We start from the raw sequence: 27,290 nt of genomic DNA, 5'->3' as shown, positions 1-27,290 counted from the left end.
GTCTGAGCCAATCAGCGGGCAGCAGCCGAGCCGCAGCCCAATGGAGATGCCCTGTGAGCACGCTGGGGGCGGGCCCGGTGCGTAAGACTTTTCGAGAAGACCCGCATAGAGCACGTTGTTCTCGGCCTCTCCCTAAGCTAGGCCAACCATGGCGGCGGTGAAGACCCTCAACCCTAAAGCCGAGGTGGCCCGGGCGCAGGCAGCGCTGGCAGTGAACATCAGCGCGGCACGGGGCCTGCAGGATGTTCTGAGGACCAACTTGGGGCCTAAGGGAACCATGAAGATGTAAGGCCGGGATGGCGGGAGGACGGGCCTGGCGGGCCAGTGTCCGCAAACTCGAGCCGCCGCCTTCGGGCCTTCGCTGGGACGTTTTCTACCATGTCTGTGCGGCCTCCCATCCAAAACGCCCAGTTCGCGCCTTTCGGGTAGACAGTCGCACCCACTTCCTTTGGAGGTAGAGGGTGGCGTGTGCACCTTTCTTTACCCAGACCCGTGGCCCCGAGCTTACTAGGATGTGGGAGTAAGGTCCAGATTTCATGGGATTTGTTTTTGTTACCTTATAGTTGGTAAATTAATGAAATTCACTGGGACGTAGCGCTTTACTTTGCTTTTAATCACCCCCGCGCCCTTTTCCTTTTTTTGTACCCGCTTCCCAAAAAGCGCCAGCCTTCGTGTGCTATATTCCGGTATGGCCTTTGTGGGACTTTTCATTATGTATTTATTCGGGTTCTGACTGATCTACTCAGGCTGGCCTCGAACTCCCAGTGGTTCACTTGTCTCAAAAGAGGACAAAAAAAGAGACATCAGCAACACTTGGCTTCTTTATGGAATTCTTAGTTGGGTTTCCATTGAGAGAAATCACCTCTTGCTCATCAGTTTCTGCCCATTTGACAGGCTTGTTTCTGGTGCTGGAGACATCAAGCTTACCAAAGATGGCAATGTGCTGCTTCACGAAATGGTAAGAGGTTGCCAGTGTAGGTAAAAAAAAAAAAAATCTCGACTTCCTCTTTGTTAGTGTTACTGTGTTCACTCCTGAGGTGGCTCATATCTTTCAGACAGAAACAGAGAAAAAGTATGTTGGGTGAAGGGCTTGGAGTCTGACACTTGTATTTAGGTCCCTGCTTTTTCTTGAAGAGGGAGCTACTTTTGTAGTCTAGGCTAAAAGATTGTTTTATTAAAAGAGAAAAAGTCCAAGTGGTGGTGATACGATTTAATCCCAGCACTCAGGAGGCGAGACAGGAGGATCTCTGGATTTAAAGACAGTCTGGTCTACAGAGCAATTTCCAGGACAGCCAGGGGCAGTTACAGAGAAACCCTGTCTCGAAAAACCAGAAACGCAACAAGAAAAATCAAAGCCAGGCAGGACTGTATAGTGAGATCCTCCCTCAAAAACAGGACAAGTGGGGAAGAGAAACCAAAATAAATCCTCACCTTTCCATTCAACTACAGGAGAGATGAAAATTTTCTTACTTTGATTTTTTTCCTTTTTTTTAATATTTATTTATTTATTATGTATACAATATTTTGTCTGTGTGTATGCCTGCAGGCCAGAAGAGGGCACCAGACCCCTCTACAGATGGTTGTGAGCCACCATGTGGTTGCTGGGAATTGAACTCAGGACCTTTGGAAGAGCAGGCAATGCTCTTAACCTCTGAGCCATCTCTCCAGCCCGATTTTTTTCCTTTAAGCCAGGATTTCACTATGCCCTGACTGGCCTTGAACTCACAGCGGTAACCTGCTTCTACCTCCTGAATAGTGGGGTTAAAACTGTACACCTTCGCACCTAACTAATTATATTTTACTATAATTATTTTTGTCCCAAGGGTCAGATGAAATTGGTCCAACAGTTCAAATCCTAAAAAAGAAAATGACTTGATAATCTAAACAACGTAGCCAAGCCGGACAGTTTAAGTAGATGGCTTTAATTAAAAGAAGTCTGTCTTATGTTTTACCTTAGGTAACGTTTTAAGTCATTTAAATAGTTCTTTTTCTACTTTCAGCAAATTCAACACCCAACAGCCTCTTTAATAGCGAAAGTAGCTACAGCCCAGGATGACATAACAGGTGATGGCACCACATCCAATGTCCTTATCATTGGGGAGCTGCTGAAACAGGCCGACCTCTACATCTCTGAGGTACACGTGATAATTGTTTCTGTGGTGTGTTGTTTGGTGGGCTCTTGGTGCTGATTGATGTGATTCTACCTGAGAGCACACCATAGAATCTGAGATCAAGATGCTTAAATCTGGGAGCCTTTGCGTGTCTTTATCTTGGTCCAACATGAAGAAAAAGTCAACTATATATAAATGACTATGTATTTATATTTAATAGGCTAGCCTCAAATTCATAGAGCTCTGACTGCTTCTGGCCTAGTCTCTTCTTTTTTTAAAAAATATTTCAAAATAGTGTGAATTAGTTGAGATTGCCTAAAGGCAAGATAAGCATTTACTGAGAGCAGAATTTTAGGAGCCTGTTTTAGGTTTGGTGTTGTGGTTTGCACAGTGAACACCCAAGTGTGCTTTGTGGTTCCCTTGGCCTTGACTCTGTGCTAGAGTAAAGTCTGTTCTTTTCCTCTGCATTGAAAGGAGTACTGTGTCCTTTAAATGTATTCAAAAAATCAGCACATCATGTTACCTTGATTGTGTTAAGTATGAATGAATGGCCCTGGTGTCCCTTCCAGTGGTCCTGAACTTAGTGAATTATCGTTTATACAAATGTTGGCAGTGGTTTTTAACTGTTTTGTTTATAGGGTCTTCACCCCAGGATAATAACTGAAGGCTTTGAAGCTGCAAAGGAAAGGGCACTCCAGTTTTTGGAACAAGTGAAAGTAAGCAGAGAGATGGACAGAGAAACACTCGTCGATGTGGCCAGAACATCTCTGCGAACTAAAGTTCATGCTGAACTTGCAGATGTCTTAACAGAGGTGTGTGATTAGCATGGCCTGTGCATGTGATGTATTGCACAGAGAAAATCTCCTATAAGTGTCTATTCTTAGTGTTGCACACATAGGGTCTTCACAGGAATGCTGTGTAAAGTAAGGCGTTTGGGTTGTTCCCTAGGCATTAATGAAGTAATCTGTCTTCAAAGTGGAAAGATTGGGAGAATAACTGAAACTTTCAAAAAAAATTATAGAGACTTAGTTTTTAGAAATAGATTGGTTCTGTTTCCACATACACACTGCATACATTTATGGGAACTGATAGTTTGATGTTTCTCGTGGTCTAATCAGAATTTGATTTTGTTATTTGTTTAATGAGACAAGGTTTCTCTGTAGTTCTATAATCTGTCCTGGAACTAGCTCTTGTATCTGGCCTCAAAGGCTCAGATATCCGCCTGTCTCTGAGATCAAAGGTGTGCGCCACCACTGCCTGGCTAATCAGGGTAATTATCAATTCTTTTTTTGTTTTGTTTTTGTTTTTCAAGACAGGGTTTCTCTTGTCTTGGAGCCTATCCTGGAACTAGCTCTTGTAGACTAGTCTTGTAGAGACATCTGCCTCTGCTGGGATTAAAGGCATGTGTCACCACCGCTCAGCTTTCAATTTTTTCCAATACTTTGGAGCACTTTTCAAACTCGTTTGCTAGTTCTCTATAAATTTATTATAAAAAATACATTGTAGGCTAGGCGGTGGTAGTGCATGCTATTAATCACAGCACTTGGGAGGCAGAGGCAGGAGGATCTCTGTGAGTTCCAGGCTAGTCTGGTCTGCAAGAGTGAATTCCAGCACAGCCAGGGATGTTACACAAAGAAACTCTGTCTTGAAAAACAAAACAAAAAATAAATTGTTATAAGGTGTGGTTGTGCTTTTTTAGGGATAGAGTGTTTGAGACTTTTTTCCTAATCTTAACCCCAGTCCTTTTGCCTTTTCTGAAGGGCTGAGACTTGAGGTCTGTACCACAGACTGTGCCCATAAGTTACTTGTGTTTGCAGTAATTGGAAGGATGATAATTTTTAGACGATTGCAAGTTAGGGTTTTAGAGATATAAATGTCTTTACTCTTGTATAAAGGTCAACTAAAGTGTGTCATCCTCTAAAAATTAAAGTCATCTAATGGTTATCTCATAGGCTGTGGTAGACTCCATTTTGGCCATTAAGAAAAAAGATGAACCCATTGACCTCTTCATGGTTGAGATCATGGAGATGAAACATAAATCTGAAACTGATACAAGGTAGGTAACCTGATACCTTGACATGTTTTCTAACCAAAAGTTTAACTGAAAAGTTACCGAGATGTTACAGAAATTAGTTGGCTTGTATAAAAGTTTATTGGTGTGTGTGTGTGTCTCTCGCCTAGTGTATGTAAATAGGAGTGGTGTAAATTTTCCTGTTTTATAGCTTAATCAGAGGACTTGTTTTGGATCATGGAGCACGGCATCCTGATATGAAGAAAAGGGTAGAGAATGCCTACATCCTCACATGCAATGTGTCTTTGGAGTATGAGAAAACGTGAGTTTATAGCATAACCCTTCAGGGTAGGAGGACATTGACATTTCCCCCTCTGTAAAGACAGAAAGAGGAATGGGTTATATGTAGCTTGGTGGTAGAGCACTTGGCCTAGAATGTGTCTGTCCGAATGCAGTCCCCTTACTCCCATTAAAACTGAGGAAAAAATGGAAATCTCCCCCTTTCTATATGGCTTTTTTTTTCTTTTGTAGAGAAGTGAATTCTGGGTTCTTTTATAAGAGTGCGGAAGAGAGAGAAAAGCTAGTAAAAGCTGAAAGGAAGTTCATTGAAGACAGGGTTAAAAAGATAATAGAGCTGAAAAAGAAAGTCTGTGGTGACTCAGATAAGGGATTTGTCGTCATTAATCAAAAGGTAAGAATTTCACATTTTGAATTAGTCTTGTTTGTTTTCAAGGTGAAGGCTATTGAAATGTTTTGTTTTTATTCAGGGGATTGACCCCTTTTCCTTAGATGCCCTTGCAAAAGAAGGCATTGTGGCTCTGCGTCGGGCCAAGAGGAGAAACATGGAGAGGTGAGTGGAGCCAGCTTCATGCTTTTTAAGGGATTTAGGATTATTCCTTTTGCGTGTCTGCTTGCTTTTGCATTTTGTTAGCTTATATTAATTGAACAAAATCATTGATTTCATTACGATATACCACATTATATAATAAGCATAAATTCAGCTTGCAGTAGTCAGTTCTGTCTTAACATGTGGGTCCCAGGGATTATACTCATTGAAGGACCTAGCCTTTAGTTTAAGGCCCTGTCATGGGCCTCCAAATTTATCTTTTAATCTCGCTTTTGACAATCCTCAGCCTCCGAAGTGCATGGCTACAGATAGCACCTCAAGTGCCAACCAGCAGGGTGCTGGAGGAAATGGCTGTTTTCAGAAATACTTAATGTTCTTACAGAGGACCTGAGTTCAGTTAGCAGCATCTACATAGGTTCATCTGCAATTTTGGTTTCAGAGGATCAAGTCCCTCTTTTGGCTCTCTTGGGCTTCTATGTGCTCAGAGAAAAATATAAAAAGTGAAATCATTGGCATTGACTACATTCACTACCACTGTGATCATCATCACTGCCTGTTATCTTCTGTTCATTCTTTTTACGTCCCCCAGCATTTGACACTAAGTGGATTAAGGATAATTGTTCTTTTCCACATCTTTTTAATTTTTTTAAAATTTTATTTTTAAGTCAGGCTCAGCTAGCCTCAAACTCAGAAGAGATCTGAGTGATGGGATTAAAGGCGTGTGTCACTGTCCCATCTATATTTTACGTGTATGTATTGTGAGCATGCATTGGAACCCCTAGAACTGGGGAGTTATAGGCACTCAATCAACGTGTGTGCTGTGGGTTCACTTGGGTGCTATGCAAGAGACACTTAAGTGCTCAGTGATGTGCTGTCATCCCTGTGTGCTCCCCTCCTTTATTAGTTTTAGAGAAAGTAGTTGAAAATGGAAAGTACATATTTGGGGTGGGGATGTACAGACTTAGGAGCAGCAGCTTGATGTATTTTATTTAATTGGTATATCTTGTAACATGAATCAAACTCTAAAGCTGGCTGTTGTTTCCTTGGGTGTATGTTGTCCCATCTGCCTGTGAGTGTACTGGTTGTGTGGGTGTACTGGTTGCTCTCACCTGAGATTTTACATGTGTTATTTTGAGACAGTCTCACTATGAACACACAAGGTTGGCCTCGTTCATAGACCTCAACCTGCCTGCCTCCTGAACACTTAATTAAAGGCATGAACCACTATGCCCAGCCACATGATTTATTTTTAACCATGACATCAACAAGACTTGCTTCTTTTATCTAGAGAAATTAGGAAAATAGTGTGTTAGGTGTGATTGCATACAAACTTGTAACACTGACACTTGGGGAGAGGAGGCAGCCTACTGGTCTGCATACATATCTCAGCTATGTTTTTAAAATAAGAACAAGAGAGAAGGAAGGTTCCTGAGAAATATTCTCCCCACAGAATCCCATCCATATTCTGGTTTCCTTGTGTTTTGACAGCCTTGGTGGGGAGGTTTAAATGGAGATTTAAAAGCTCAGTTACCAACTGAGTTACAGTAAATGGGAAGGGATTTGATTTAAAATGCAGTTTCTTCTAGAATAACCTGAGCTCTTACGCAGAGAAAGCCTGTCTTGAAAAACCAAAATAAATAAAATAATAGACTTTCTTCAGCTGGGCAGTGGTGGTGTATGCCTTTCATCCCAGTACTTAGGAGGGAAGAGGCAGATCTCTGGGTTCGAGGCCGGCCAGGACTGATAGAGAAGGAAGCTCTGACTCGAACAAAGCAACAAAATACACTTTCATGGTGTCATTCTGAACATTCTTGAACATAACCGACATGGCTTACTATATTTTTGCATAATGTGCTTCATTGTTACAGGCTGACACTTGCTTGTGGTGGGGTGGCTCTGAATTCCTTTGATGACCTGAATCCTGAATGTTTGGGACATGCGGGTCTTGTCTATGAGTATACCTTGGTAAGTATTTTCCTAAAGACAAGAGTATTGTGTTTATCAGTGGTTAGGTAGAAAACTACAAACTCAAAATCTGATTTTTTTCCTAATAAATTTTGTTTGGTTGGTTTTTTTTTGTTGTTTATTAATTTTTATTGAGTTTTACATTTTTCTCTGCTCCCCTCCCTGCGTCTCCTCTCCCCCTTCAATCCTCCCCCAAGGTCCCCATGCTCCCAATTTACTCTGGAGATCTTGTCTTTTTCTACCTCCCATGTAGATTAGATCTACATAAGTCTCTTAGTGTTTTGATTTGCATTTCTCTGATGACTAAGGATGTTGGACATTTCCTTAAGTGTCTTTCAGGCATTTTTTTTAAAAAAATTTATTATGTATGCAATATTCTGTCTGTGTGTATGCCTGCAGGCCAGAAGAGGGTACCAGACCCCATTACAGATGGTTGTGAGCCACCATGTGGTTGCTGGGAATTGAACTCAGGACCTTTGGAAGATCAGGCAATGTTCTTAACCTCTGAGCCATCTCTCCAGCCCCCTCTTTCAGCCATTTTAGATTCCTCCGTTGAGAATTCTCTGTTTATGTCTGTACTCCATTTTTTTTTTTATTGGATTATGTGATCTTTTGGTGTCCAGTTTCTTGAGTTCTTTGTATATTTTGGAGATCAGACCTCTGTCTGTGGGGTTAGTGAAGATCTTTTCCCATTCTGTAGGCTGTCATTTTGTCTTGTTGACCGTGTCCTTTGCATTACAGAAGCTTTTCAGTTTCAGGAGGTCCCATTCATTAATTGTTTCTCTCAGTGTCTGTGCTGCTGGGGTTATGTTTGGTTGGTTTTTGAGACAGTTTCTCTGTATCAGTTCTGGCTGCCCTGATAGAGATCTGCCTTCCTCTGCTTCCCAAGTGCTGGAATTAAAGGTGTGTGCCACTACCGCCCAGCTCTCCTGGCTTTTCTTAACAATTTCATGTATTTGTTTTGAGACAGGTTCTCCCTATATTGCCTGGGCTGGACTAGAACTCACTAGGGCTTTTTGACTTCTCAAGATAGGGTTTTTTTGTGTAGCCCTGGCTGTCCTGAAACTTGCTTTGAAGACCAGATTGGCCTCAAACTTAGAAATCCTCCTGCCTCTGCCACCCAATGGCTGGGACTAAAGGCATGCACCACCACCACCCGACTTGTGTAGAACTCTTTCACTGAATTTGTTGCAGGTTGCTTGCATGAGGGTTATTTACCGAACCTGAGCAACTTAACAGTGGTTATACCATTTTGATAAAAATGACTTCCTCAGGCTGGAAAGATGGCTCAGAGGGTAAGAGTGCTGGCTATTCTTCCAGAGGTCCTGAGTTCAATTATCAGCAATCACATGGTGGCTTACAACCATCTGTAATGAGATCTGGTACCCACTTTTGGGCTACAGGAATGCCTGCAGACAGAACAGTATATATACATAATAAATCTTTGAAAAAATTATTTCCTGATATATCTTGGTGCTTTATATGTAATATGACTTTAAATTTTTAATTTCTTTTGCACCTGTGATCATTTCCCCCTTTCAAATTTTCTATAATTGGAATAATGACTGTCCTATTAATCTTCCATATACTCGATCCTGTATTTGCATGCTACTCTGTTTTTACTTTCTTATGTGTTGGTTTTTTAAGGCAATGTTTTACCGTGTATGCTTGGATTACCTGGACGTCATACAGACCTGTCTGCCTCTACCTTTTTTTTTTTTTTTTTTTTTTTTTTTTTTTTTTTTTTGGTTTTTCGAGACAGGGTTTTTCTGTGGTTTTGGAGCCTGTCCTGGAACTAGCTCTTGTAGACCAGGCTGGTCTCGAACTCACAGAGATCCGCCTGCCTCTGCCTCCCGAGTGCTGGGATTAAAGGTGTGCGCCACCACGGCCCGGCCTGCCTCTACCTTTTAAGTTCTGGGATTAATGCTATGCACCACCATGCCTGGGGTAACCTGTTTTGACAATTTCTCTTCTCCCAGGGTGAAGAGAAGTTCACCTTTATTGAGAAATGTAATAATCCCCGTTCTGTCACATTGCTGGTTAAAGGACCAAATAAGCACACACTGACTCAAATCAAGGATGCTATAAGAGATGGCTTGAGGGCTGTCAAAAATGCCATCGATGATGGTAAGAACCACACTATATTCGCATTGTGTTTTGTTAAAAGTCTAAAAGGCATGGCTGAATACTGTGTTCTTTAGTCTGTAATTTACACAGCCAGACACCATGCAAAAGTAACGTCTTCCTTTAAAATGATTGGTATGCTGTTTTTTATGGTATATCATTATTAAAAGTGAGTACAAGTGAGTGATTAAAATTGGTGGCTCTTGAGATATCAATTACTGAGTTATGGTTAGGTAGGACCATTTTGCTATTGGTTTTGATGCTTAAGAGGCGGGTCTGTGCTGAGGTATTGCCTCTTGGTATGGCACATACCTAGCATATATGAGATTTGCATTTACATCTCTAGTCCTGCAGGAACGGGTGAACTGCATATTACTAACTAATCACAGGTGAAGTGAAGTCATAAGAAGTTAAGTGCTTAATGTGTGTGTTTCTCCTTACAATGAGCTCTAAACTTGGTGTTTACTGGGTTTTCTCTCTTTTTCTCCATAACTTAGCATTTCCTTTCCTTGTCCAACAGGCTGTGTTGTCCCCGGTGCTGGTGCAGTAGAAGTGGCAATGGCAGAGGCTCTGATTAAATACAAGCCTAGTGTGAAGGGCAGGGCTCAGCTTGGAGTGCAGGCATTTGCGGACGCCTTGCTCATTATTCCCAAGGTTAGAATATTTACCTTAGTTTTATTTGCTGACAGCCTTTGGGCTAGAGTCGGTTGTAAATGTTAGTTTCCTAAACTATCTATGTCAGGCAAGGCAGGGTGGCACATGCCTTTAGTCCTAGCACCTGTGAGGCAGGGCAGGCTGATCTTGGCCAACTGATGTACATAGCATTTCAGGCCAGCCAGCAGTGTTTGTAGAGTTTAGAAGAATACCCACCCTACCACACCCCATGACAGACAAGCTGAAAATCTCTGCAGCTGTGCAGAGAAGAGTGGAGAAAAAAAAGGGGTAAAGCCAGCATGGAGGTCTGTCACAACGTAAGGACCAGTAGCCACATGGCAGGGAGGGAGGCTAAGTGGACAGATGACAGCTGCGTGGCGCCAGCCTGGGAAGCCGTTGTCTGTATGGGTTGTGCAAGGATGGGCATCAGTCTCTGAGGTACGTATTTATGGTGAGGGTTTATGACCAGTGCTTTGTTTTGCTGGGCTTGAGGTGTATTGGAAAGTCAGTCAACAACACCTGCCTGTCCCCTGGATGAGAACGTGGATGGTTCTGACCCCGTGCATGCAAACCACCACCTCAGTTATTGGTAGGGGGGACAGCTAGGGTTTTTATTTAATTCAAAATACTGTTGGTTTATTGTAGGCTTAACATTCGATTCTCAGTTTGTCTTTTCAAGAATTAAATCTGTTTGCTAGGTTCTTGCGCAGAACTCTGGTTTTGACCTTCAGGAAACACTAGTCAAAGTTCAAGCTGAGCATTCAGAATCGGGTCAACTAGTGGGTGTGGACTTGAACACAGGTGAGAATGCACCTTATTGTGGGGGTGGAGCTGGATGGAGTAAATGACAGACTGAAGAGTCTTAGTATTCTTCTGGTTGGGTACCAGTGACACATAACTGGACTGACTAGATTCAGGCATAGAGTGGATATTTTAATTGGTGGAGTAAAGCTAGTGGCATGGTTGTATCCCTGCTTTTAGTCCCTGTAACACAAATATGCACATATAAGAGGCCTACCGTCCATACTGTCACTTAGTAGAAGGTATTGCTGAAATGAGGAGTCAAAAGCCCATTTAGTGTAGGTCAACAGGAACGTATCAAGAACAAGAATATCGGGCTGGAGAGATGGCTCAGAGGTTAAGAACATTGCCTGCTCTTCCAAAGGTCCTGAGTTCAATTCCCAGCAACCACATGGTGGCTCACAACCATCTGTAATAGGGTCTGGTGCCCTCTTCTGACCTGCAGGCATACACACAGAATATTGTATACATAATAAATAATAAATAAATATTTAAAAAAAAAGAACAAGAATATCCAGATGTTTGGTAAGCAGTGAATACTTTGTAAATCATTTTTAAAGAGAGAGATCAAGCACACACCAAAGATACTTTGGAGAGGAGCAGTGATTGGGGGAATCTGGTGCTTTCTAATGGATGAGTAGTCAATGATAAGATTCTGAGGTTGACATGATGCAGCCTGTGATCCCAGAGCGGAAGTGCAGGAACAGAGCCTGAAAGCCGTCTTGGCTACATAGCAAAACACTGCCTAAAAATACTCTAAATTGGCCCTTGTTTCCTATTCTAGAATTGGCAGGGTTTGTTTATAAAATAGAATGGTTTCTTGAAAAAGACATTTGATGGGGGCTGGAAAGAGATGACTTGCGGTGTCTTAGAGCACTGGCTGCTCTTTTAGAGGTCCCAGATTCAATTCCCAGCACCATATGACAGCTCAGAACTGCCTATAACTCCAGTTCCAGGGGATCTGACACCCTCAAACAGACCAACATGCAGGCAGAACACAAAAGTGCATGTGATTTTTATTTTTAAAAAGGGGATCTGATAATACGTAGTTTCAAGGTGTGGTCTTTTGCAGGTGAGCCGATGGTGGCGGCAGAGATGGGTGTGTGGGATAACTACTGTGTGAAGAAACAGCTGCTTCACTCCTGTACTGTGATTGCCACCAACATTCTCCTGGTGGATGAGATCATGAGAGCCGGGATGTCCTCCCTGAAAGGTTGAAGAAGTCTCCCTTGTTGCTGCATCTGCAATAAATACTACAGGATGACATGGGGAAATAGTCGTTTTTATCCAAGCTTCAAGTGATTTGGAAAAGAAATATTCTCGTCCCGGTTGAAGAAAGGGAACAGGACATTTGGCACCTATTCAAATTATAATACTGTAAAAAAAATTTCAGAGTGTACGCATAAAGCAGACACTGAATAAGAAGTTTCAGCTACAATGATACAAAATTACATATTAAGATAAGTGTGTTATCTACCTTGTTCCTTAAATGTTATTTGAAAAATTGTAATGGTTTTCTCCTAAACAAGGCATAGTGGAGCTGTAAGCCTAGCACTTTGGGGAAAAAAAAAAATGGTCAGGGCATTCTGCTCTAACTCAGGCTGCAGGAGACCCCCCAGCTCAAAAGATTTTTTTTTAGCGGATGGATGTATTATAAATTATCCAACTAACTCTGTTAAACATGTAAGATTCTTACCAGTGCAAAACACAAGTGGTTAATTTATGGTTTTCATAGTGTCTCTAATAAATACTTAAAGGTACTGGATCATTCACACTTCTGAAGTAACTGCTAAAAAATGCTTCCCTCAGAAAAATGAATTTGAGGTTATCACTTGGAGCCTGGGGCAGGGATAACAATTCTGAAGCCCCCTTGCAAACAGCTTGATAACGCTAGCGACCGAAATGGTTACAAGAATCACAGCCAGAATATGGGTGAAATATAGCGATTTTTAGGCTGTTTCCAAACCTTTTAAGTTTTAGATTTTCCCATCATACCTTTCACAAGTTTTGACAACTTTTTCTCATCTAAATACTCTTGGTTTCCGTGTATTTATATGTTCGGTTATATATGCCATCTTCCCAAGTGGAGTGTTGTGGTGAGGATCCTCAGTATTCTCTACAATGAGTGAAATAAAAAGGTGAAACCTGGCTGGGCAGTGGTGGCACACGCCTTTAATCATAGCGGGAGGGAGATGCTCCAATGCTACAGAGAAACCCTGTCTAGAAAAACAGCCCCAAAAAAGGTTGATCCGGCACACCTTTAATCCCAACAGAGGCAGGCAATATCTGTGAGTTTGAGGTCAGCGTGGTCTTGAGGTAGTGCCAGGACAGCTAGGGCGCTATTTAGAAGTGTTCTACTGCTCATGCTCAGTTCCCAGCAGTCAGACTGGGCTGCTGCATCTCTAGCAACGTGGGTACGCACGCACTTCTTAGCATTACGTTGACAAAATATTTCACAATATATGAATTTAGTTCAAATGGATAAGCTAGTGTTTAATTCATTCATGGGCCGTTCCCGCGGGCGATGTACCAAGGAGCGCCACCTGGGTCTCCCAACAGCTCCGCCATTGGTCAAAGAGAACAGGGTGCTCACCCTCAAGCAAGTGCGCATGCGTGAGAAAGTCAACGCAGAGACCGGTTTCGAGCAGCGCATGCGTGTTGATTCCTGGCTCGTCAGCATGGATACCTCGTTCCATCTCTGGTCTCTGCTGTGGTTCCTGTCCAGTCCCAGACTTCAGCTAGGTCAGTGTTCGGCCCAGTGCCTGTTTACCCCATTCCTGAGCACCCGAAAAGGGATGGCACCTAACCTTTCAGATGCAGCCTCCGCCTCGGAGGGCTTTTGCGGGATCTCGGGTCGCTTGCTGGGGGCTGCCCACCATGAAACTGTGAAGCAGGGTCTGTCTGGTGTGCAGCTCTGCCTGCACGCTGGTTTTCCTGTCCTCCCGATCCCACTTCCCTATCTTGAGCTGGTGCACTCACGTGTGATGCATAGCTTTTATTTGTAGAAAGTCAGCTTTAAAAAGTCAAGATCACAAAGTCACACAGAAATCCGATGCCACTTCCCACTTTACAACTAACAGTACCGTACCGTCTGTTTAAATACACCTTTTTTTTCTCTAGTTACTGGTTGCATTGAACTTTTATTGTTTTGTTTTGATTTTCTAGACAGAGTTTCTCTGTGTAACAGCTCTGACTGTCCTGGAAATCGCTTTGTAGACCAGGCTGGCTTCGAACTCACAGAGATCCAACTGCCTCTGCCTGCCAAATGCTGGGATTAAAGGTGTGCACCTTTAAGGGCTTGGACTGAACTTTCTGAGTGTTTTGCCTCTATGTATGTTTGTGCACCATGAGTGTGCCTGGTGCTCACGGAGGTCGGAAGAAAAGTGGTAGGATCCCTGGAACTGAAGAAACATGGTTATAAACCACTGATGGGGTGCAGGAACGTGGGGTGTCCGCAAGAGCAACAGGTGTCCTTACATGCGGAGCCGTTCCCCTAGCACCCTGTTTTATCTTTGAGGCAGAGTAACTACGGCTCCCTGTCTGGCCTGGAACTCTATGTAGTAGAAGACCAAGCGAACCTCGAATTCATGGATGCCACAGGTTTCTTAGAGCTGGGATTATAGGCATTAAAAAAAAAAAATGGTCTTAGGTTTTATTTTGTTGTGTTTTGAGACAGGGTCTTACTATGTAGCTCTGAGTGGCCTGAAACTCACAGAATCCACTTGCCTCTGCCTCCCATGTGCTGGAATTGAAGGTGTGTGCCACCATCCATTCGTTATTTTATTTCATTTTTGAAACAGTCTCTGTTAGGTTGGGAGCGGAGGTCCCAGCCCCCAGGCCTGATCTGGACTTCAAATCCCAGCAGGCCAGGTCCTGACCCCTCCCTGGGGTACTTAAGTGATCCCCCAAAAGACGAACACGTGGTCCCCCTTTCTTCCTCCCGGGAATCGCTTTTCTGCAGCTTCCCGTTTCCCCCTCGGGGCCACCCGAGAGCGCAGATCTCCCATTAAACCTGGATATTTTTTAATTCGGCCTGTTTTGATTTGGCTTGATTGGGAATTTTTGTGTCGTCAGAGAGCTCACTTAGGAAATATTCCTAACAGTCTCACTCTATAGCCAAGGCTAGCCTCAAACTCAAGGTCCTCCTACCCCAGCCTCTCAATTCTTTTTTTTTTTTTAATTTATTTATTTATTAAAGATTTCTGTCTCTTCCCAGCCACCGCCTCCCATTTCCCTCCCCCTCCCCTAATTCAGCCTCTCAATTCTTAAGTGCTGGGATTACAGGTGAGTCACCCCAACTGTCTTTTTGTTTTTGTTTTTGTTTTTTTTCTAGACAGGGTTTCTCATGTAGCCCTGGCTGTGCCGCAGCTCTTGGCCTTGAACTCACAGAGATCCACCTGCCTCTGTTCTCTGGGTACTGGGATTAAAGATGTGTGCCACCATTGCCTCACACCCCCATATGTCTTTTTAAAACTTTTTTTCTCTTGAGACAGGTCTTACTTTGTAGTCCTGGCTGACCTCACTGTGTAGACCAGACTGGCCTCAAAATCACAAATATCTATGTCTCCAGCTCCAAATGCTAGGATTAGAGGTTGTATACCTCATCAGTGGACTTTAAAAGGGGGGAGGCTTTTTTTCCTCTGTGTATATGTGTACCATGTGTGTACAGATATTGGCCTGGTCCCTGAAACTATTTTTAAAATTTTAGTTTGCTTGTTTATATTGTAATTGTTGGATATTTAATTCCATTTAATTTGATATTTCCCTACTTACTCATTTTGACCCCTTGGAATTATTCCTGAAATGGATAGAATTGTGTCAGAATGAGAAGAGGGCTAGATACAGCACCCTGAAAGTCTGGGTGTGGTCACTCATCCCTTTAATTCCCGAGAGGCAAGGGTAGGCAGATCTCTGTGCATTCTAAGCCAGCCCAGGGTTGAAGGGAAGGTGGGGACCCAGTGCCTTCTCGCCTCTGTGGGTACCAGGCACACACACACAGAGTACACTTATATGCATGCAGACGAACACTCATAAGATAAAATATTTTTTAAAAAGCTGGGTATGTTGGAGCGCATCTTCAGTCTGAGCACTCAGGAGGCAGGAGCTAGTGAAACTCTGTGAGTCTGGGGCCAGCCCAGTCTACATAGTGAGTCCCAGATGCGCCAGGTCTGCAGAGGCCCCATCTCAACAAAGGCTTTAAAGGCAAATGGTGAGGTGGTAAGATGTATGCACGCATTGCTCCTACCTGTCCTGTTCTGCAGGAAGTGCTCAGGCTCCTGCCATGGTGCAGCTGCCAGGTGGACAATTTTTGATGGGGACCGATGCTCCAGATGGCAGAGACGGCGAAGGGCCTGCCCGGGAAGTGACAGTCAAATCCTTCGCCATTGACGTGTTTCCCGTCACCAATAAAGATTTCAGGTATTTCAAGTTTTGGTGTTTTTTTTGTTTTGTTTGCAGGGGAGGTAAAAGTCTTTTCTAATTCCAATCTTCATGTCTCAAAAATAAATAAAGTTTGATACAAGAGATAGCTGTAAGACATTGAATAGAAGCTGGGTGGTAGTGGCGCACACCTTTAATCCCAGCATTCAGGAGGCAGACGTAGGTGGATCTCTTGAGTCTGTCTGGGTTTGAGTCCAGTCTGGTCTACAGAGTGAGTTCCAGCTACTCAACCAGTGAAATCCTGTCTCCAAAAACCAAAAAAGAAAGAATATATGTTAAATAGAAAAGTATCTTACTAATCACAAAAAATATTACCTCATTTGTTATTTTTTAAATTCTGTACATGAGTGTTTTGCTTGTATGTGCACCCTCATGCTTGCCTGGCACCCTCAGACGTGAGAAGAGGAAGCCAGATTCTCAGGAACAGGAAGTATGGAAGGTTGTGAGTTGCCATGCACGTGTTGGGAATCCAACCTGGCTCCTCTTTTTTTTTTTTTTTTTTTTTTTTTTTTTGGTTTTTCCAGACAGGGTTTCTCTGTGGCTTTGGAGCCTGTCCTGGAACTAGCTCTGTAGACCAGGCTGGTCTCGAACTCACAGAGATCCGCCTGCCTCTGCCTCCCGAGTCTGGCTCCTCTTTAAGAACAACAAATGCAGCTGGGCATGGTGGCACACGCCATTAATCCCCACACTCAGGAGGCAAAGACAGGTGGATCTCTGAGATTGAGGCCAGCCTGGTCTACAAAACAAGTTCCGGGACAGCCAGGGCTACACCGAAAGACCCTGCCCCCCCAAAAATCAATGAGTAAGTAAATAAAAGCAAAACATACTGATACCGAAAAAAAAAAAAACCAAAGCATAAGTAAATCTGATGCACAGTGCTAGTCAAGAAGAGCCAGAGCCAGACTCTGCTGTCCAGCTCCATGTGGCACCTTTGGAGCGGTGAGTGGTGGTGCCAGGCTAGAATCCCCGTGCCGGGGAGACTAAGGCACAACTGTGCGGTGAAGATGAGATTGGTTGTGTTTCAGGCTAGCCTGATCTATAGAGAAGGCCTGACTCAAAAAATAAATAAGCCAAAAGGACATTTTCAGAAAGAAAATGCCATAAAAACAAATGATTGCAGAGACAGTCGGAAATTTTGGAAGTGATTGATACAATTGTCTTTTGAGTTATAGTATCATCGCAAATGTATACTTTCTTGGTTTGTTTTAGTGACAGTCTCTTGTTTTAGCTCAGGCTGGTCTGGAACTCAAGGTCAGTTTCTTTCTCAGCCTCTTTTTTTTTTTTTTTGATTTTTCGAGACATGGTTTCTCTGTAGCTTTGGTGCCTGCCCGTGCTGGAACTAGCTCTGTAGACCAGGCTGGCCTTGAACTCCCAGAGATCCGCCTGCCTCTGCCTCCCGAGTGCTGGGATTAAAGGCGTGCACCACCGCCCGGCTTTTCTCAGCCTCTTGATTGCTGGGGCTACAGGTGTGTAGATGTGATTACATGCTTTTATTTATTTTGTAAAGTCCGAGAAAACGCTGAAGTCCGCCTGCCTCTGCCTCCCAAGTGCTGGGATTAAAGGCGTGCGCCACCACCGCCTGGCTGACAGGGTTGTTTATCTGCACAAAATAGTGACGATGACCGAGAGGAGTGTGCAGGCTCCTTTTAATCTTAGTTAGGGGAATTTCAGGGATGGTTAGGTCATCTCAAACACAATTGATTATGCAGGCAGCCGTTATATTAGTATATTTTTAATTGGTTGAGGCTTTATCTTTGGACATACTTGGGTAAGTTTTAAGGGGGTTGTAGGAATTGTCCTTGAGACATTGTGGGGCTGACTCAGGCCTTGTTTGTGTTCTCTCTCTCGTCCCTGTTGTCAGGAGTGTTTTGATTAACAGCCCTTTGTTTAAATAACTGAAATTTAGGCCTAGTTTGTGAAGTGGAGGAATTTTAGACCTCTCTATTTATTATACAGGGGAGTAAGCCTAGGGCTTCACCCCTGCTAAGCGAACATTCGAAGAATGAGTTGTCATCTTCAGCCCAGTATGTTGTATTAAAACTCACAGAACTATGCCGGGTGTGGTGGTGGCACACACCTTTAATCCCAGCACTGCCAGGCAGAGGCAGGCGAATCTCTGTGATTCGAGGCTAGCCTGGTCTAAAAAAGTGAGTTTCAGGATAATCAAAGATACACAGAGAAACCCTGTCTTCAAAAACAACAATAAAAACAAACAAAAAACTCTCAGACTTGCGTTCTGGAGAGATGGATCAGTGGTTAAGGTCACTTGCTCTTCTTGCTGAGGACCAGGGTTCAATTCCCAGCACCCACATGGCAGCTCACAACTACCTGTAATTCTAGTTCCAGGGGATCAGATGCCTTTTTCTGGCCTCCTTGAACACAAGACAAAAAAGTCTTGCATATACATACATGCAGGCAAAATATGCATACACATTAATAAAAATGAATATATCTTTTTAAAAAGCTCACAGAACTAGAAGTAGAGGATTCAGGCTTGGTGGTGTACCCCTTTAATCCCAGGAGAGGCAGGAGGATTTCTGTGAGTTATGGTGTACATAATGAGTTCTAGGACAGCCAGGACTACATAGAAAGACTCGAAATAACAACAACAACACACTAGATGTAGAGAGATGTCTCAGCAGTTAGGAGTGCTTCCTGCTCTTCCAGAGCCAAGCTCAGTTCCCAGCACCCAGGTCAGGTAGCTGGGAACTTCAGTTCCAGGGAATCTCAAGCCTGTCTGGCCTTCATGGGCACTGCTTGGATACGGTGCATATCCTGCCGCTCCACACCCATAAATGAAACTAATGAGACGAAATATTTTTTTAAACTTAAAAAAAAAAAAACCTCCCAGAACTAAGCCAGGCATAGTGGCATATGCCCTACATCCCAGGAAGGAAGAGGCATAGATGTCTGTGAGTTCAAGGCTAGCCTGCTCTACCTAGTGAGTCCCAGTCCAGCCAACATTACAAAATGAGACCCTGTCTAAAACAATGAAACTCTCAGACTAGAGTTGGTTGTGGAATTACACTCCGGTTATCACAACACTCTGGCAGGAGAATTTTAGGAGTTCAAGACCATCTTGGACTATATAAGGAAATCCTATTTTATTCGTTTATTTTTAGTTTTTCGAGACAGGCATAACTAACTCCTTTAATAGAAAGAAAAAGAAAAACTATCTTTGATTGAAAAAGCAAAAACGAGAAAAGTAGCTTTCATAGACAAAAGAGAAAAGAAACTTTCTCACAGGTGCCAGGCTAATTTCGTGAAGCTTGTGAACAAGGCTCCCTAGAGCGGAGGACAGTAGGGAAGGGCGCGGAGCCCTAGCTGCCAAGTGAACTGTCTCTTCCCAGGGAATTTGCCCGAGAGAAAAAGTTCCGGACCGAGGCAGAGACCTTCGGGTGGAGTTTCGTCTTTGAGGATTTTGTGCCCCCTGAGCTTAGAAATCAAGCAAATCAGATGCCGGTGAGAGAGAACCTGGTCACGGGACGGGGGCGGAAGGGGGTGTGCAGAGTCTTCTGAGGGAAGCGGGAGGGGTCAGCTGGGTGCCGTGGTGGAGGCCGAGTGGAAGCCAGAGAGAATGAATACACACTTAACCTGAGCAGCCAGGGTGGTAACTGCCAGGCCTTATGGTGAATGCCTGGAAGCGCAGTTACTTGGGATGCTGAGGCAGGGTAATAAGGTCAAAGGCAGCCTGAGTGTTCAGGGAGACCTTGTCTCAAAATGGAATCTTTAAAAAGGGGTTAGATGTAGCTCAGGGGCAGAGGGCTCGCCTACTAGCTTGTGCAAATAGGTGGGTCCAGTACTTGGGGGGGGGGGGGGGAGACTGACTCTCCTTACCTTGGCTTTGCTTGGGGGTGTTTTGTTTTGTTTGTTTGCTTTTTAAGACAAGGTCTCACTATGTAGATGGCCTGGAGCTCAAGCTGTAGACCAGGTTGATCTTGAACTCGCAGAGATTCTCCTGCCTCTGCCCCTAAGTGCTGGATGACAGGTGTGCACTACCATACTGGGTTTACGCAGTACTGGTGATCGAACCCAGGGCTTTGGGCATGCTGGGCAAGCGCTCTGCCCACTGAGCTGTGTACCCAACCCCAGAGTATCATTTGAAAAAGATTCCATCCATAGCCAGGTGTTGTGGAGTACGCATTCAATCCCAGACTCAGGATCTCTGAGTTTGTGGCCACCCTGGTCTACATAGTGAGTGCCAGTTCTGGTCCATCCAGGGCTACATTAGTGAGGCCTGTCTCAAAACAAGAGAACAACAACAAAAAGAGTCCATCCACAGCCCACAGTCTGTGTTCTACTTTGGCGAGTTGAGAAGGGTCCTTAGCTGGGTCAGATCGTCTAGCCCTCATTCTGTTTCTGTCTCTGCAGTCTGTTCTCTGGTGGCTGCCAGTGCAGAGGGCGTTTTGGAGGCAGGTGAGTATTGGTTTCTTTGCCTCATTTTCTGCGACTACTGAGTTTCATTCTTGGAAATTTGGTTTCCCTGAACCCCTAGTCCCTAAAAACACCAAGGATACCGGGGTGCTTTCATCTGTTTGGTTTTTGAGACAGGGTCTCACTGTGTAGCCCTGACTGGCCTGGAACCCGCTATGTAGGTCAGGCTGGCCTCAGACTCAGAGCTCTGCCTGCCTCTTCCTCTGAGTGCGGGGAGTAAGGTGTGCACCACCGTGCCTGGTCAGCCAGGAGTGCTGTTTTAAAGAGTGACTAGGACATTTCAGGAGTAGCCCTGTTCCTTCTGCACTAATTCTTTTCCATGTTTTCTGCTGCTCTCTTTGCTAACGAATCTGTTTTTTTGGCCCCCTTCTTCATCCTCTCATGACATCTCACTCTGTAGCCAGGTTCCCCCTCCCTCACCCTTCTGGGTGCCGGAATGGCAGGTGTGTGCAGCCACGGTCCTGTTTCTCACTCACTGAGTCATCATTCCTGACTTCCTCCCGCTACCTCGTGCAAAAGCTGAACCAAGGCACCGCAAGCGAAACCTTTGTCAGCCTTTCCCCTAGATCCCGGAAGTCCGTCTCACTTCGCCTTGACTGTCAGCCTGCAGGTCCCGGCTCTGGCATCCGAGAAAAACTGGAGCTTCCGGTGGTACATGTGAGCTGGAATGATGCTGTCGCTTACTGTGCATGGCGGGGAAAGCGGTTGCCCACAGAGGAGGAGTGGGAGTTTGCGGCCCGAGGGGGCTTGAAGGGTACGTGGATGCCAAGGCCATTCTCTCATCTTCCTGCCCTGCCCTGCACTGGGGCTAGAAAGGATGGAGAGGGTCCCAAGTTCCCCCAGTAATGATTTCTTTTCTTTTTTTTTTTTAATATTTATTTATTTATTATGTATACAATATCCTGTCTGTGTGTATGCCTGCAGGCCAGAAGAGGGCACCAGACCTCATTACAGATGGTTGTGAGCCACCATGTGGTTGCTGGGAATTGAACTCAGGACCTTTGGAAGAGCAGGCAATGCTCTTAACCACTGAGCCATCTCTCCAGCACCCACAGTAATGATTTCTAACACCGGTGAGGGCAATAGCTGTTCTGTGGTTTCATCTCTGATCCAATTTAGACCAGTCACCTGCAACGCGACATAAAGGGACTTACAGATGGGCATACCAGGAACTGAACTCAAGTTCTCTGGAAAAGCAGCAAGAATGCTTATCTGACTGGGCAGTGGTGGTGCACACCTTTAATCCCAGCACTCGGGAGGCAGAGGCAGGTGGATCTCTGTGAGTTCGAGGCCAGCCTGATCTACAGAGTGAGTTCCAGGACAGGATCCAAAGCTACAGAGAAACCCTGTCTTGAAAAAACAAAACAAACAAACAAACAAAAAAAGAATGTTCATCTACTCAGCCATCTTGAAGCCCTAAAATATTTTCTTAGAAAGCCGAGCATAGGAGCTCTCTCTCTCTCTCTTTCTCTCTCTCTCTCTATATATATAGGCCAATAGTTTTCAAATATAACAGGTGAGGTTGCTTCCTACCTGTTTGTGATTGCATTTTAAGCCCAGCTAAGAAGTTTCTCATGCCATCCCTTGTTGTCTGTGTCCCTCCGCCACACTAAGAACTGCAGGGCTGTGGTGTCCAGCAGTGTAATGGGATTCTATCTGTTGCTCCCCGGGTCGGGGAAGGACTCTGAATGAAAGGAAGGAAGTGAAGTCAGTCTCCCTTTCTCTCCACCTCCTCCTTTCCTTCTGGCTTCCTCATTCTTTTTGTCTTTCCACCCAGTTCTTTCTTTTTTGTATCTTTGCTGTCTTGCAGGCCAGGTTTATCCATGGGGGAACAAGTTCCAGCCAAACCGCACCAATTTGTGGCAGGTAAGCCCTGCCTTCCTCTTTCTCCAAGCCTTGCTGGAGCCCTGCAGAGGCACCGTTTCAGTCCCTGGTGGGACTTAGTGCTGTATGGAGCACTGCTAAAGCCATGGGCACAGACGACAGGGCCTAGCAGCACCTGGTGAGACAAGTTTGTCCTCCCAGGAGGAATCACAAGTTCAAGGCCTTACCAAGCAGCTAACACAAAATTTAAAAATGGATCACTGGGCAAGGGTGGCGCATGCCTTTAATCCCAGCACTCAGGAGGCAGGGGCCGGCAGATCTCTGAGTTCCAGGCCAGCTTGGTCTACAGAGTCTGTTCTGGGACAGGCAGGGCTACATGGGGAAACCCTGTCTTAAAAAAAATTTTTTTTAATGAATGTACAGAAGCAAGACCCTGTCTCAATAAAATAAAATAAAACAAGATAAAAAAGTAAAGATAGGGCTGGAGAGATGGCTCAGTGGTTAAGAGCATTGCCTGCTCTTCCAAAGGTCCTGAGTTCAATTCCCGGCAACCACATGGTGGCTCACAACCATCTGTAAAGAGGTCTGGTGCCCTCTTCTGGCCTGCAGACATACACACAGACAGAATATTGTATACTTAATAAATAAATAAATAAATATTAAAAAAAAAAAAAAAAAAAAAAAAGTAAAGATATATGTGGGCATGCCATGGCACACCTGTAGAAGTCAGAGGACAACTTATGTGAATTGATTCTCTCCTTCCATGCCTGTCGGGGGATTGAACTCAGGCCCTCAGCCTTGGCAGCAAATGCCTGCATCTCACCAACACCCTTACAACACTGTTAAACACTCACTTACTAAAAGAGATCATGCAACAGACTGTCATATATTGTCGAGCTAATGAGAGCCTTGTGAAGGAGGAGCCTCTCTAGTCTAGTTTGTTGGGCATATGTGTGGTCTGTGCATGTGTGTGCAGGTGTATCATGTGTGGTGTCCTCCTCAGCTGCTTGTCCACACTGCATTTTTAGCACTTAAAAATTTTTAAATTAGCTGGGTGGTGGTGGCGCACGCCTTTAATCCCAGCACTCGGGAGGCAGATGCAGGCGGATCTTTGAGTTAAAGGGCAGCCTAGTCTACAAAGTAAGTTCCAGGACCAGTGCTGGGAACAGAACTCAGGTTTTCTTGGGCCCTCTACAAGAACAGTGGCATGGTGCATGCAATTTTTTTTTAAAGACTTATCTATTTTTTTTTAAAGACTTTTGTGTATTTGTGTTTTATCTACATTTATGTCTGTGTCAGATCCCCTGGAACTTGAGTTACAGACAGTTGTGAGCTGCCATGTGGCTGCTGGGAATTGAACCCGGGTCCTCTGGAATGGCTGTCAGTGCTGCTGAGCCATATGGAACTCAGCATTTCAGCTAGACTGCCTAGCCAAGCAGTCCCCCAGAACCGGAGTGGCAGATGCATGCCCTATGCCCAGCTTTTTATATGGGTTCTCAGGATATGAACCTGTTCCTCATGCTTACATGGCAAATGCCAGCTCCAGTTTTGATAGGAATAACAATGAAGTTGAACAATCACGTCAATAAACACAGGTGGTGTATTTCTATTTAACAAAAGCAGGAGCTATGTGACAGTATGGGCTCCAGGGCTTCTGTCCCAGGCTGGGGATGCAGGGCATAGACGGTTAGTTAGAAACAGCACGGCTCTTTCCAAAGCTCCATGTAAGGAAACCTGAGGTCACCGTCCTTCCCCCACACTGCAGAGTAAAATGACTGTTGTTTTCCTCTGGGTGGACAGGGCACCTGCCTCTGGACAGGCTAATAAATCTTACACTTTCATTCTTCTTGTCAGGGAAAGTTCCCCAAGGGTGACAGAGCTGAAGACGGTTTTCATGGACTGTCACCAGTGAGCGCTTTCCCCCCTCAGAACAACTATGGTGAGACCTCCTATTGTACAGTGTCTGACAAGGTGGCCGAGAAAAATCTTCCCCGGCCTCCCCCGGGCATCTGGTGGGTGGAGAGAATCCCCTACTCCCCATCTAATGACCCACTGCTACGTTGAAGGACTATACGACCTCATGGGCAATGTGTGGGAATGGACGGCGTCCACATACCAATCTGCTGGCCAGGATATGCGTGTCCTCCGGGGGGCGTCATGGATCGATACCGCTGATGGCTCAGCCAATCACCGGGCTCGGGTCACCACCAGGTAAAGATCTTAGGTCAGGGCACCACAAGTCTCTGTAGCCATGGCTGAGGGTATGGATGCTGGGCTCCTGGGTCCAAGTGGCCGGGAGCTGGCACGGATGCAGCTTCTGCACCCCATCCCATCTCTTCAATTCTTTCCTCACCCACCTCTTTCAGTATTGCAGGTCACACCCCTCACCCCTTCTTGCACCTCCTGCCTCCACTGAAAGTTCTAAGAGAAACAAGCCAGTACTGCTGACCATGGAAAGTAAACATGGGTCCCCAAGACAGCCTGGGGACCCCTTCCTGAGACTCAGCAGCAGTAAGGGAACCTTCCGGCAACCTCACACTGTGGGGTCTCCTCACATGGAGCAGGGCAGAGGGAAGGAGACGGAATTGCACATGAGTAGATCATGGCCAGGAGGCATGAGTTAACACACTCATTGAGCTGCTGCAGGCACAAAAAGTCACTGCTTAGAGTCATTTGTCAGGGAGGTGTTGGGACTGCTCATCTCATGTGGTGCGGTCATTGGTGGCTCCCCCAGCACTGAATTCCAGCCTTCAGGGCTTTTGCTTTACACACTGTAGGTTTGGTTTGTTCAGCCTTGGACAAGACTCCTCAGGCTTTGTAGTTTCAGGGTTTAGAAGATGGTGAGGCCCTGCCTGCCAGAGCCAACTGCGTGTATCAGTCAGGAATTCTAGAGAAACATGAAATGAATCGCTATCTATCTATCGCTATATAAAGGGAATTTTTTAGAATGACTTACACACTGTGGTCCGGCTAATCCAATAATGGCCACCTGCACAGAAGGTTTAAGAATCCGGTAATTAATTGTCCAGTCCATGAGACTGAATGTTGCAACTGGTCTTCAGTACACACTGGAATCCCAAAGAAGTCAGCTCTCATGCCAGTGAGGGAATGGACTTGCTAGCAAAAGTAAGCAAGCAGGCAGGGAACAAAAGCTTCCTTCTTCCATGACCTTATATAGGCTTCCAGCAGAAGGCATGGCTCGGAATAGAGGTGGGTCTTCCCACCTTAAAGATTCAGATGAGAAGTGGATCTTTCCACTTCAAATTAAGCAAAAATCCCTCACAGCTGTGCCCCTCCATTTCTGAGTTTTAGTTAATTCCAGACGGAGTCAAATTGACAACCAAGAATAGCCACCTGCTGTGAAACTCATTTCTCACCTACAAGTGCATTGAGCTTAGAGTAGGAGCTACTTACCCATCAGTGGTCATTAAGATCATCTTCCAGCCGGGCGGAGGTGGCGCACACCTTTAATCCCAGCACTCGGGAGGCTGAGGCAGGCAGATCTCTGTGAGTTCAAGACCAGCCTGGTCTACAAGAGCTAGTTCCAGGACAGGCTCCAAAGCCACAGAGAAACCCTGTCTCGAAAAACAAAAAAAGATCATCTTCTATTGCAATCCTTTGTGGCCGCTCAGCTCCCTTACCCGTCATAGCACACTGGCTGGACTTGTCTTCAGAACAACTGCGTTAGTTGCTATTTGGCTGCTGTGCAGAGACACCATGACCAAGACAACTCTTGTGAATAGAAGCATTTAATTGAAGGCTTGGTTACAGTTTTAGAGTCTTAGTCCATGATCATTGTGGCCAGAAGCAGACAGGCATAGCACTGGAGCAGTAGCTGAGAGCTTGACATCCTAATCTGCAGGCAGAGAAAGGAGAGACCCTGGGCCTGTTGTGGACTTGTGAAACCTCAAAGCCACCTGCTAGTGACACACTTCCAAGGAGGCTACACCTACTCCAATCCTCCTTAGATAGTTCCACTCCCTGGGGACAGGGCATTCAAATAGATGAGCCTATGGGGGCCACCACACCGCCTCTCTTTCCAGCAGACCCCATCCCCAACAGTATGCACACTCTCCCTGTTCTGCCACAGGATGGGCAACACTCCAGATTCCGCCTCAGACAACCTGGGCTTCCGCTGCGCCTCCAGCACAGGCCAACGGAAGGAGGATTTGTAAGCACCCAGGCAGGGATGGAGAAGGCTGCCCTCAGTACTGTGTCTCCCTGCCCACGTTCCAGAGGCATCGGATACCACGTTCCTTGTCAGCCTGCAGGTGGCCTCCCTCCGAGCCCCTTCTCTCTGGCAGATGTCTCCTAAGGGCAAAAGAACACTCAACCCCAAGAGGGGACTACTATAGCCTGCAAGAGGAGGGCCTGGATGATCATGGCTGGGAGCTGTGTGTTTCTCTGAAGTGCAGGATTATGGACAAAGGACCCCAGTGCTCTGGTATCTGGAGCAGTTCTCCAAAAGACAACAGTCTGAAAATGGCTCCCTCTCAGGCAGGCCGTGGTGGCACACACCTTTAATCCAGGCCCTGGGAAAGCAGAGGCAGGCAGGTCTCTGTGAGTTCATGACCAGTCTGGTATACAGAGTGAGTTCCAGGACAGCAGCAAAAAAAAAAAAAAAAAAAAAAAAAAAACTCTTCCTTTTCTTTCTTCCTCTCTGATTCAGTTTTTAGTTCTCCTGGAAAAGTTTGTAGAAGGAAAATGCTTTCTTTATGTGATGGTGCCCAAAGCCTCCCTGTCTGTTGTTTGCAACAGGGTACTCTCAGTCCTCTGACCTCAGCTTCCTGAGTGCTGCAGTTATACACAGGGTCCAGTATTAAAACACTCTAGTAGAGCAAATAATTTACCAGGTGAAGCTGTGCATTGTGGGAGTAACAAGTTTCGAGCTCTCCTAGGAGGGCAAATGCCATAAACTTCTCCTCTGGGTGTTAGTCATGTAGGGGCTTCCATGTACCTCTGCAAACATGCAAACAGTCTCTGGAGAAGCACTGGTTCCCATGGTGTCGATGGATATCATGAAGTCAATAAACTCTGCATTTGTGTATCGGAAAGGTTTGATTCTTTGTTTGTTTGGGTT

The 27,290-nt window shown here is 45.1% G+C and overlaps 2 protein-coding genes and 2 non-coding genes across 5 annotated transcripts; all 4 read left to right on the top strand.

Moving 5' to 3' along the window:
- Positions 1-76: 76 nt before the first annotated feature.
- On the top strand, positions 77-12,278 carry Cct6a (chaperonin containing TCP1 subunit 6A). Its single transcript, XM_041648041.1, has 13 exons — positions 77-285; positions 895-958; positions 2,001-2,135; positions 2,750-2,923; positions 4,064-4,167; positions 4,334-4,444; positions 4,654-4,813; positions 4,890-4,972; positions 6,838-6,934; positions 8,914-9,061; positions 9,579-9,712; positions 10,411-10,513; positions 11,586-12,278. The coding sequence occupies exons 1-13, from the start codon at positions 149-151 to the stop codon at positions 11,729-11,731; spliced, it is 1,596 nt and encodes a 531-aa protein (XP_041503975.1). The 5' UTR covers positions 77-148; the 3' UTR covers positions 11,732-12,278.
- On the top strand, positions 2,495-2,628 carry LOC121446678. Its single transcript, XR_005974109.1, has one exon. It is a non-coding gene; the product is annotated as a small nucleolar RNA SNORA22 (small nucleolar RNA).
- LOC121446675 lies at positions 9,110-9,239 on the top strand. Its single transcript, XR_005974106.1, has one exon. It is a non-coding gene; the product is annotated as a small nucleolar RNA SNORA15 (small nucleolar RNA).
- Positions 12,279-12,419: 141 nt separating the features above from the next.
- On the top strand, positions 12,420-27,264 carry Sumf2 (sulfatase modifying factor 2). Of its 2 annotated transcripts, none has more exons than XM_041648042.1 (9): positions 12,420-13,255; positions 15,775-15,931; positions 19,303-19,414; positions 20,324-20,368; positions 20,990-21,140; positions 22,197-22,252; positions 24,065-24,149; positions 24,277-24,421; positions 26,257-27,264. In XM_041648042.1, the coding sequence occupies exons 1-9, from the start codon at positions 12,976-12,978 to the stop codon at positions 26,732-26,734; spliced, it is 1,509 nt and encodes a 502-aa protein (XP_041503976.1). In that variant the 5' UTR covers positions 12,420-12,975; the 3' UTR covers positions 26,735-27,264. The 2 variants fall into 2 exon arrangements, with proteins under 2 accessions (XP_041503976.1, XP_041503977.1); XM_041648043.1 differs by having other exon boundaries at positions 26,301-26,521.
- Positions 27,265-27,290: the final 26 nt, after the last annotated feature.

The sequence above is a fragment of the Microtus oregoni genome, unplaced genomic scaffold (assembly GCF_018167655.1).
Source record: "Microtus oregoni isolate MIOR12 unplaced genomic scaffold, Mior012 000003F_ref0000135, whole genome shotgun sequence".
NCBI lineage: Eukaryota > Metazoa > Chordata > Mammalia > Rodentia > Cricetidae > Microtus > Microtus oregoni.
The sequence above is the reverse complement of the archived record's forward strand: the minus strand, read 5'-3'. Positions and strand labels throughout refer to the sequence as shown.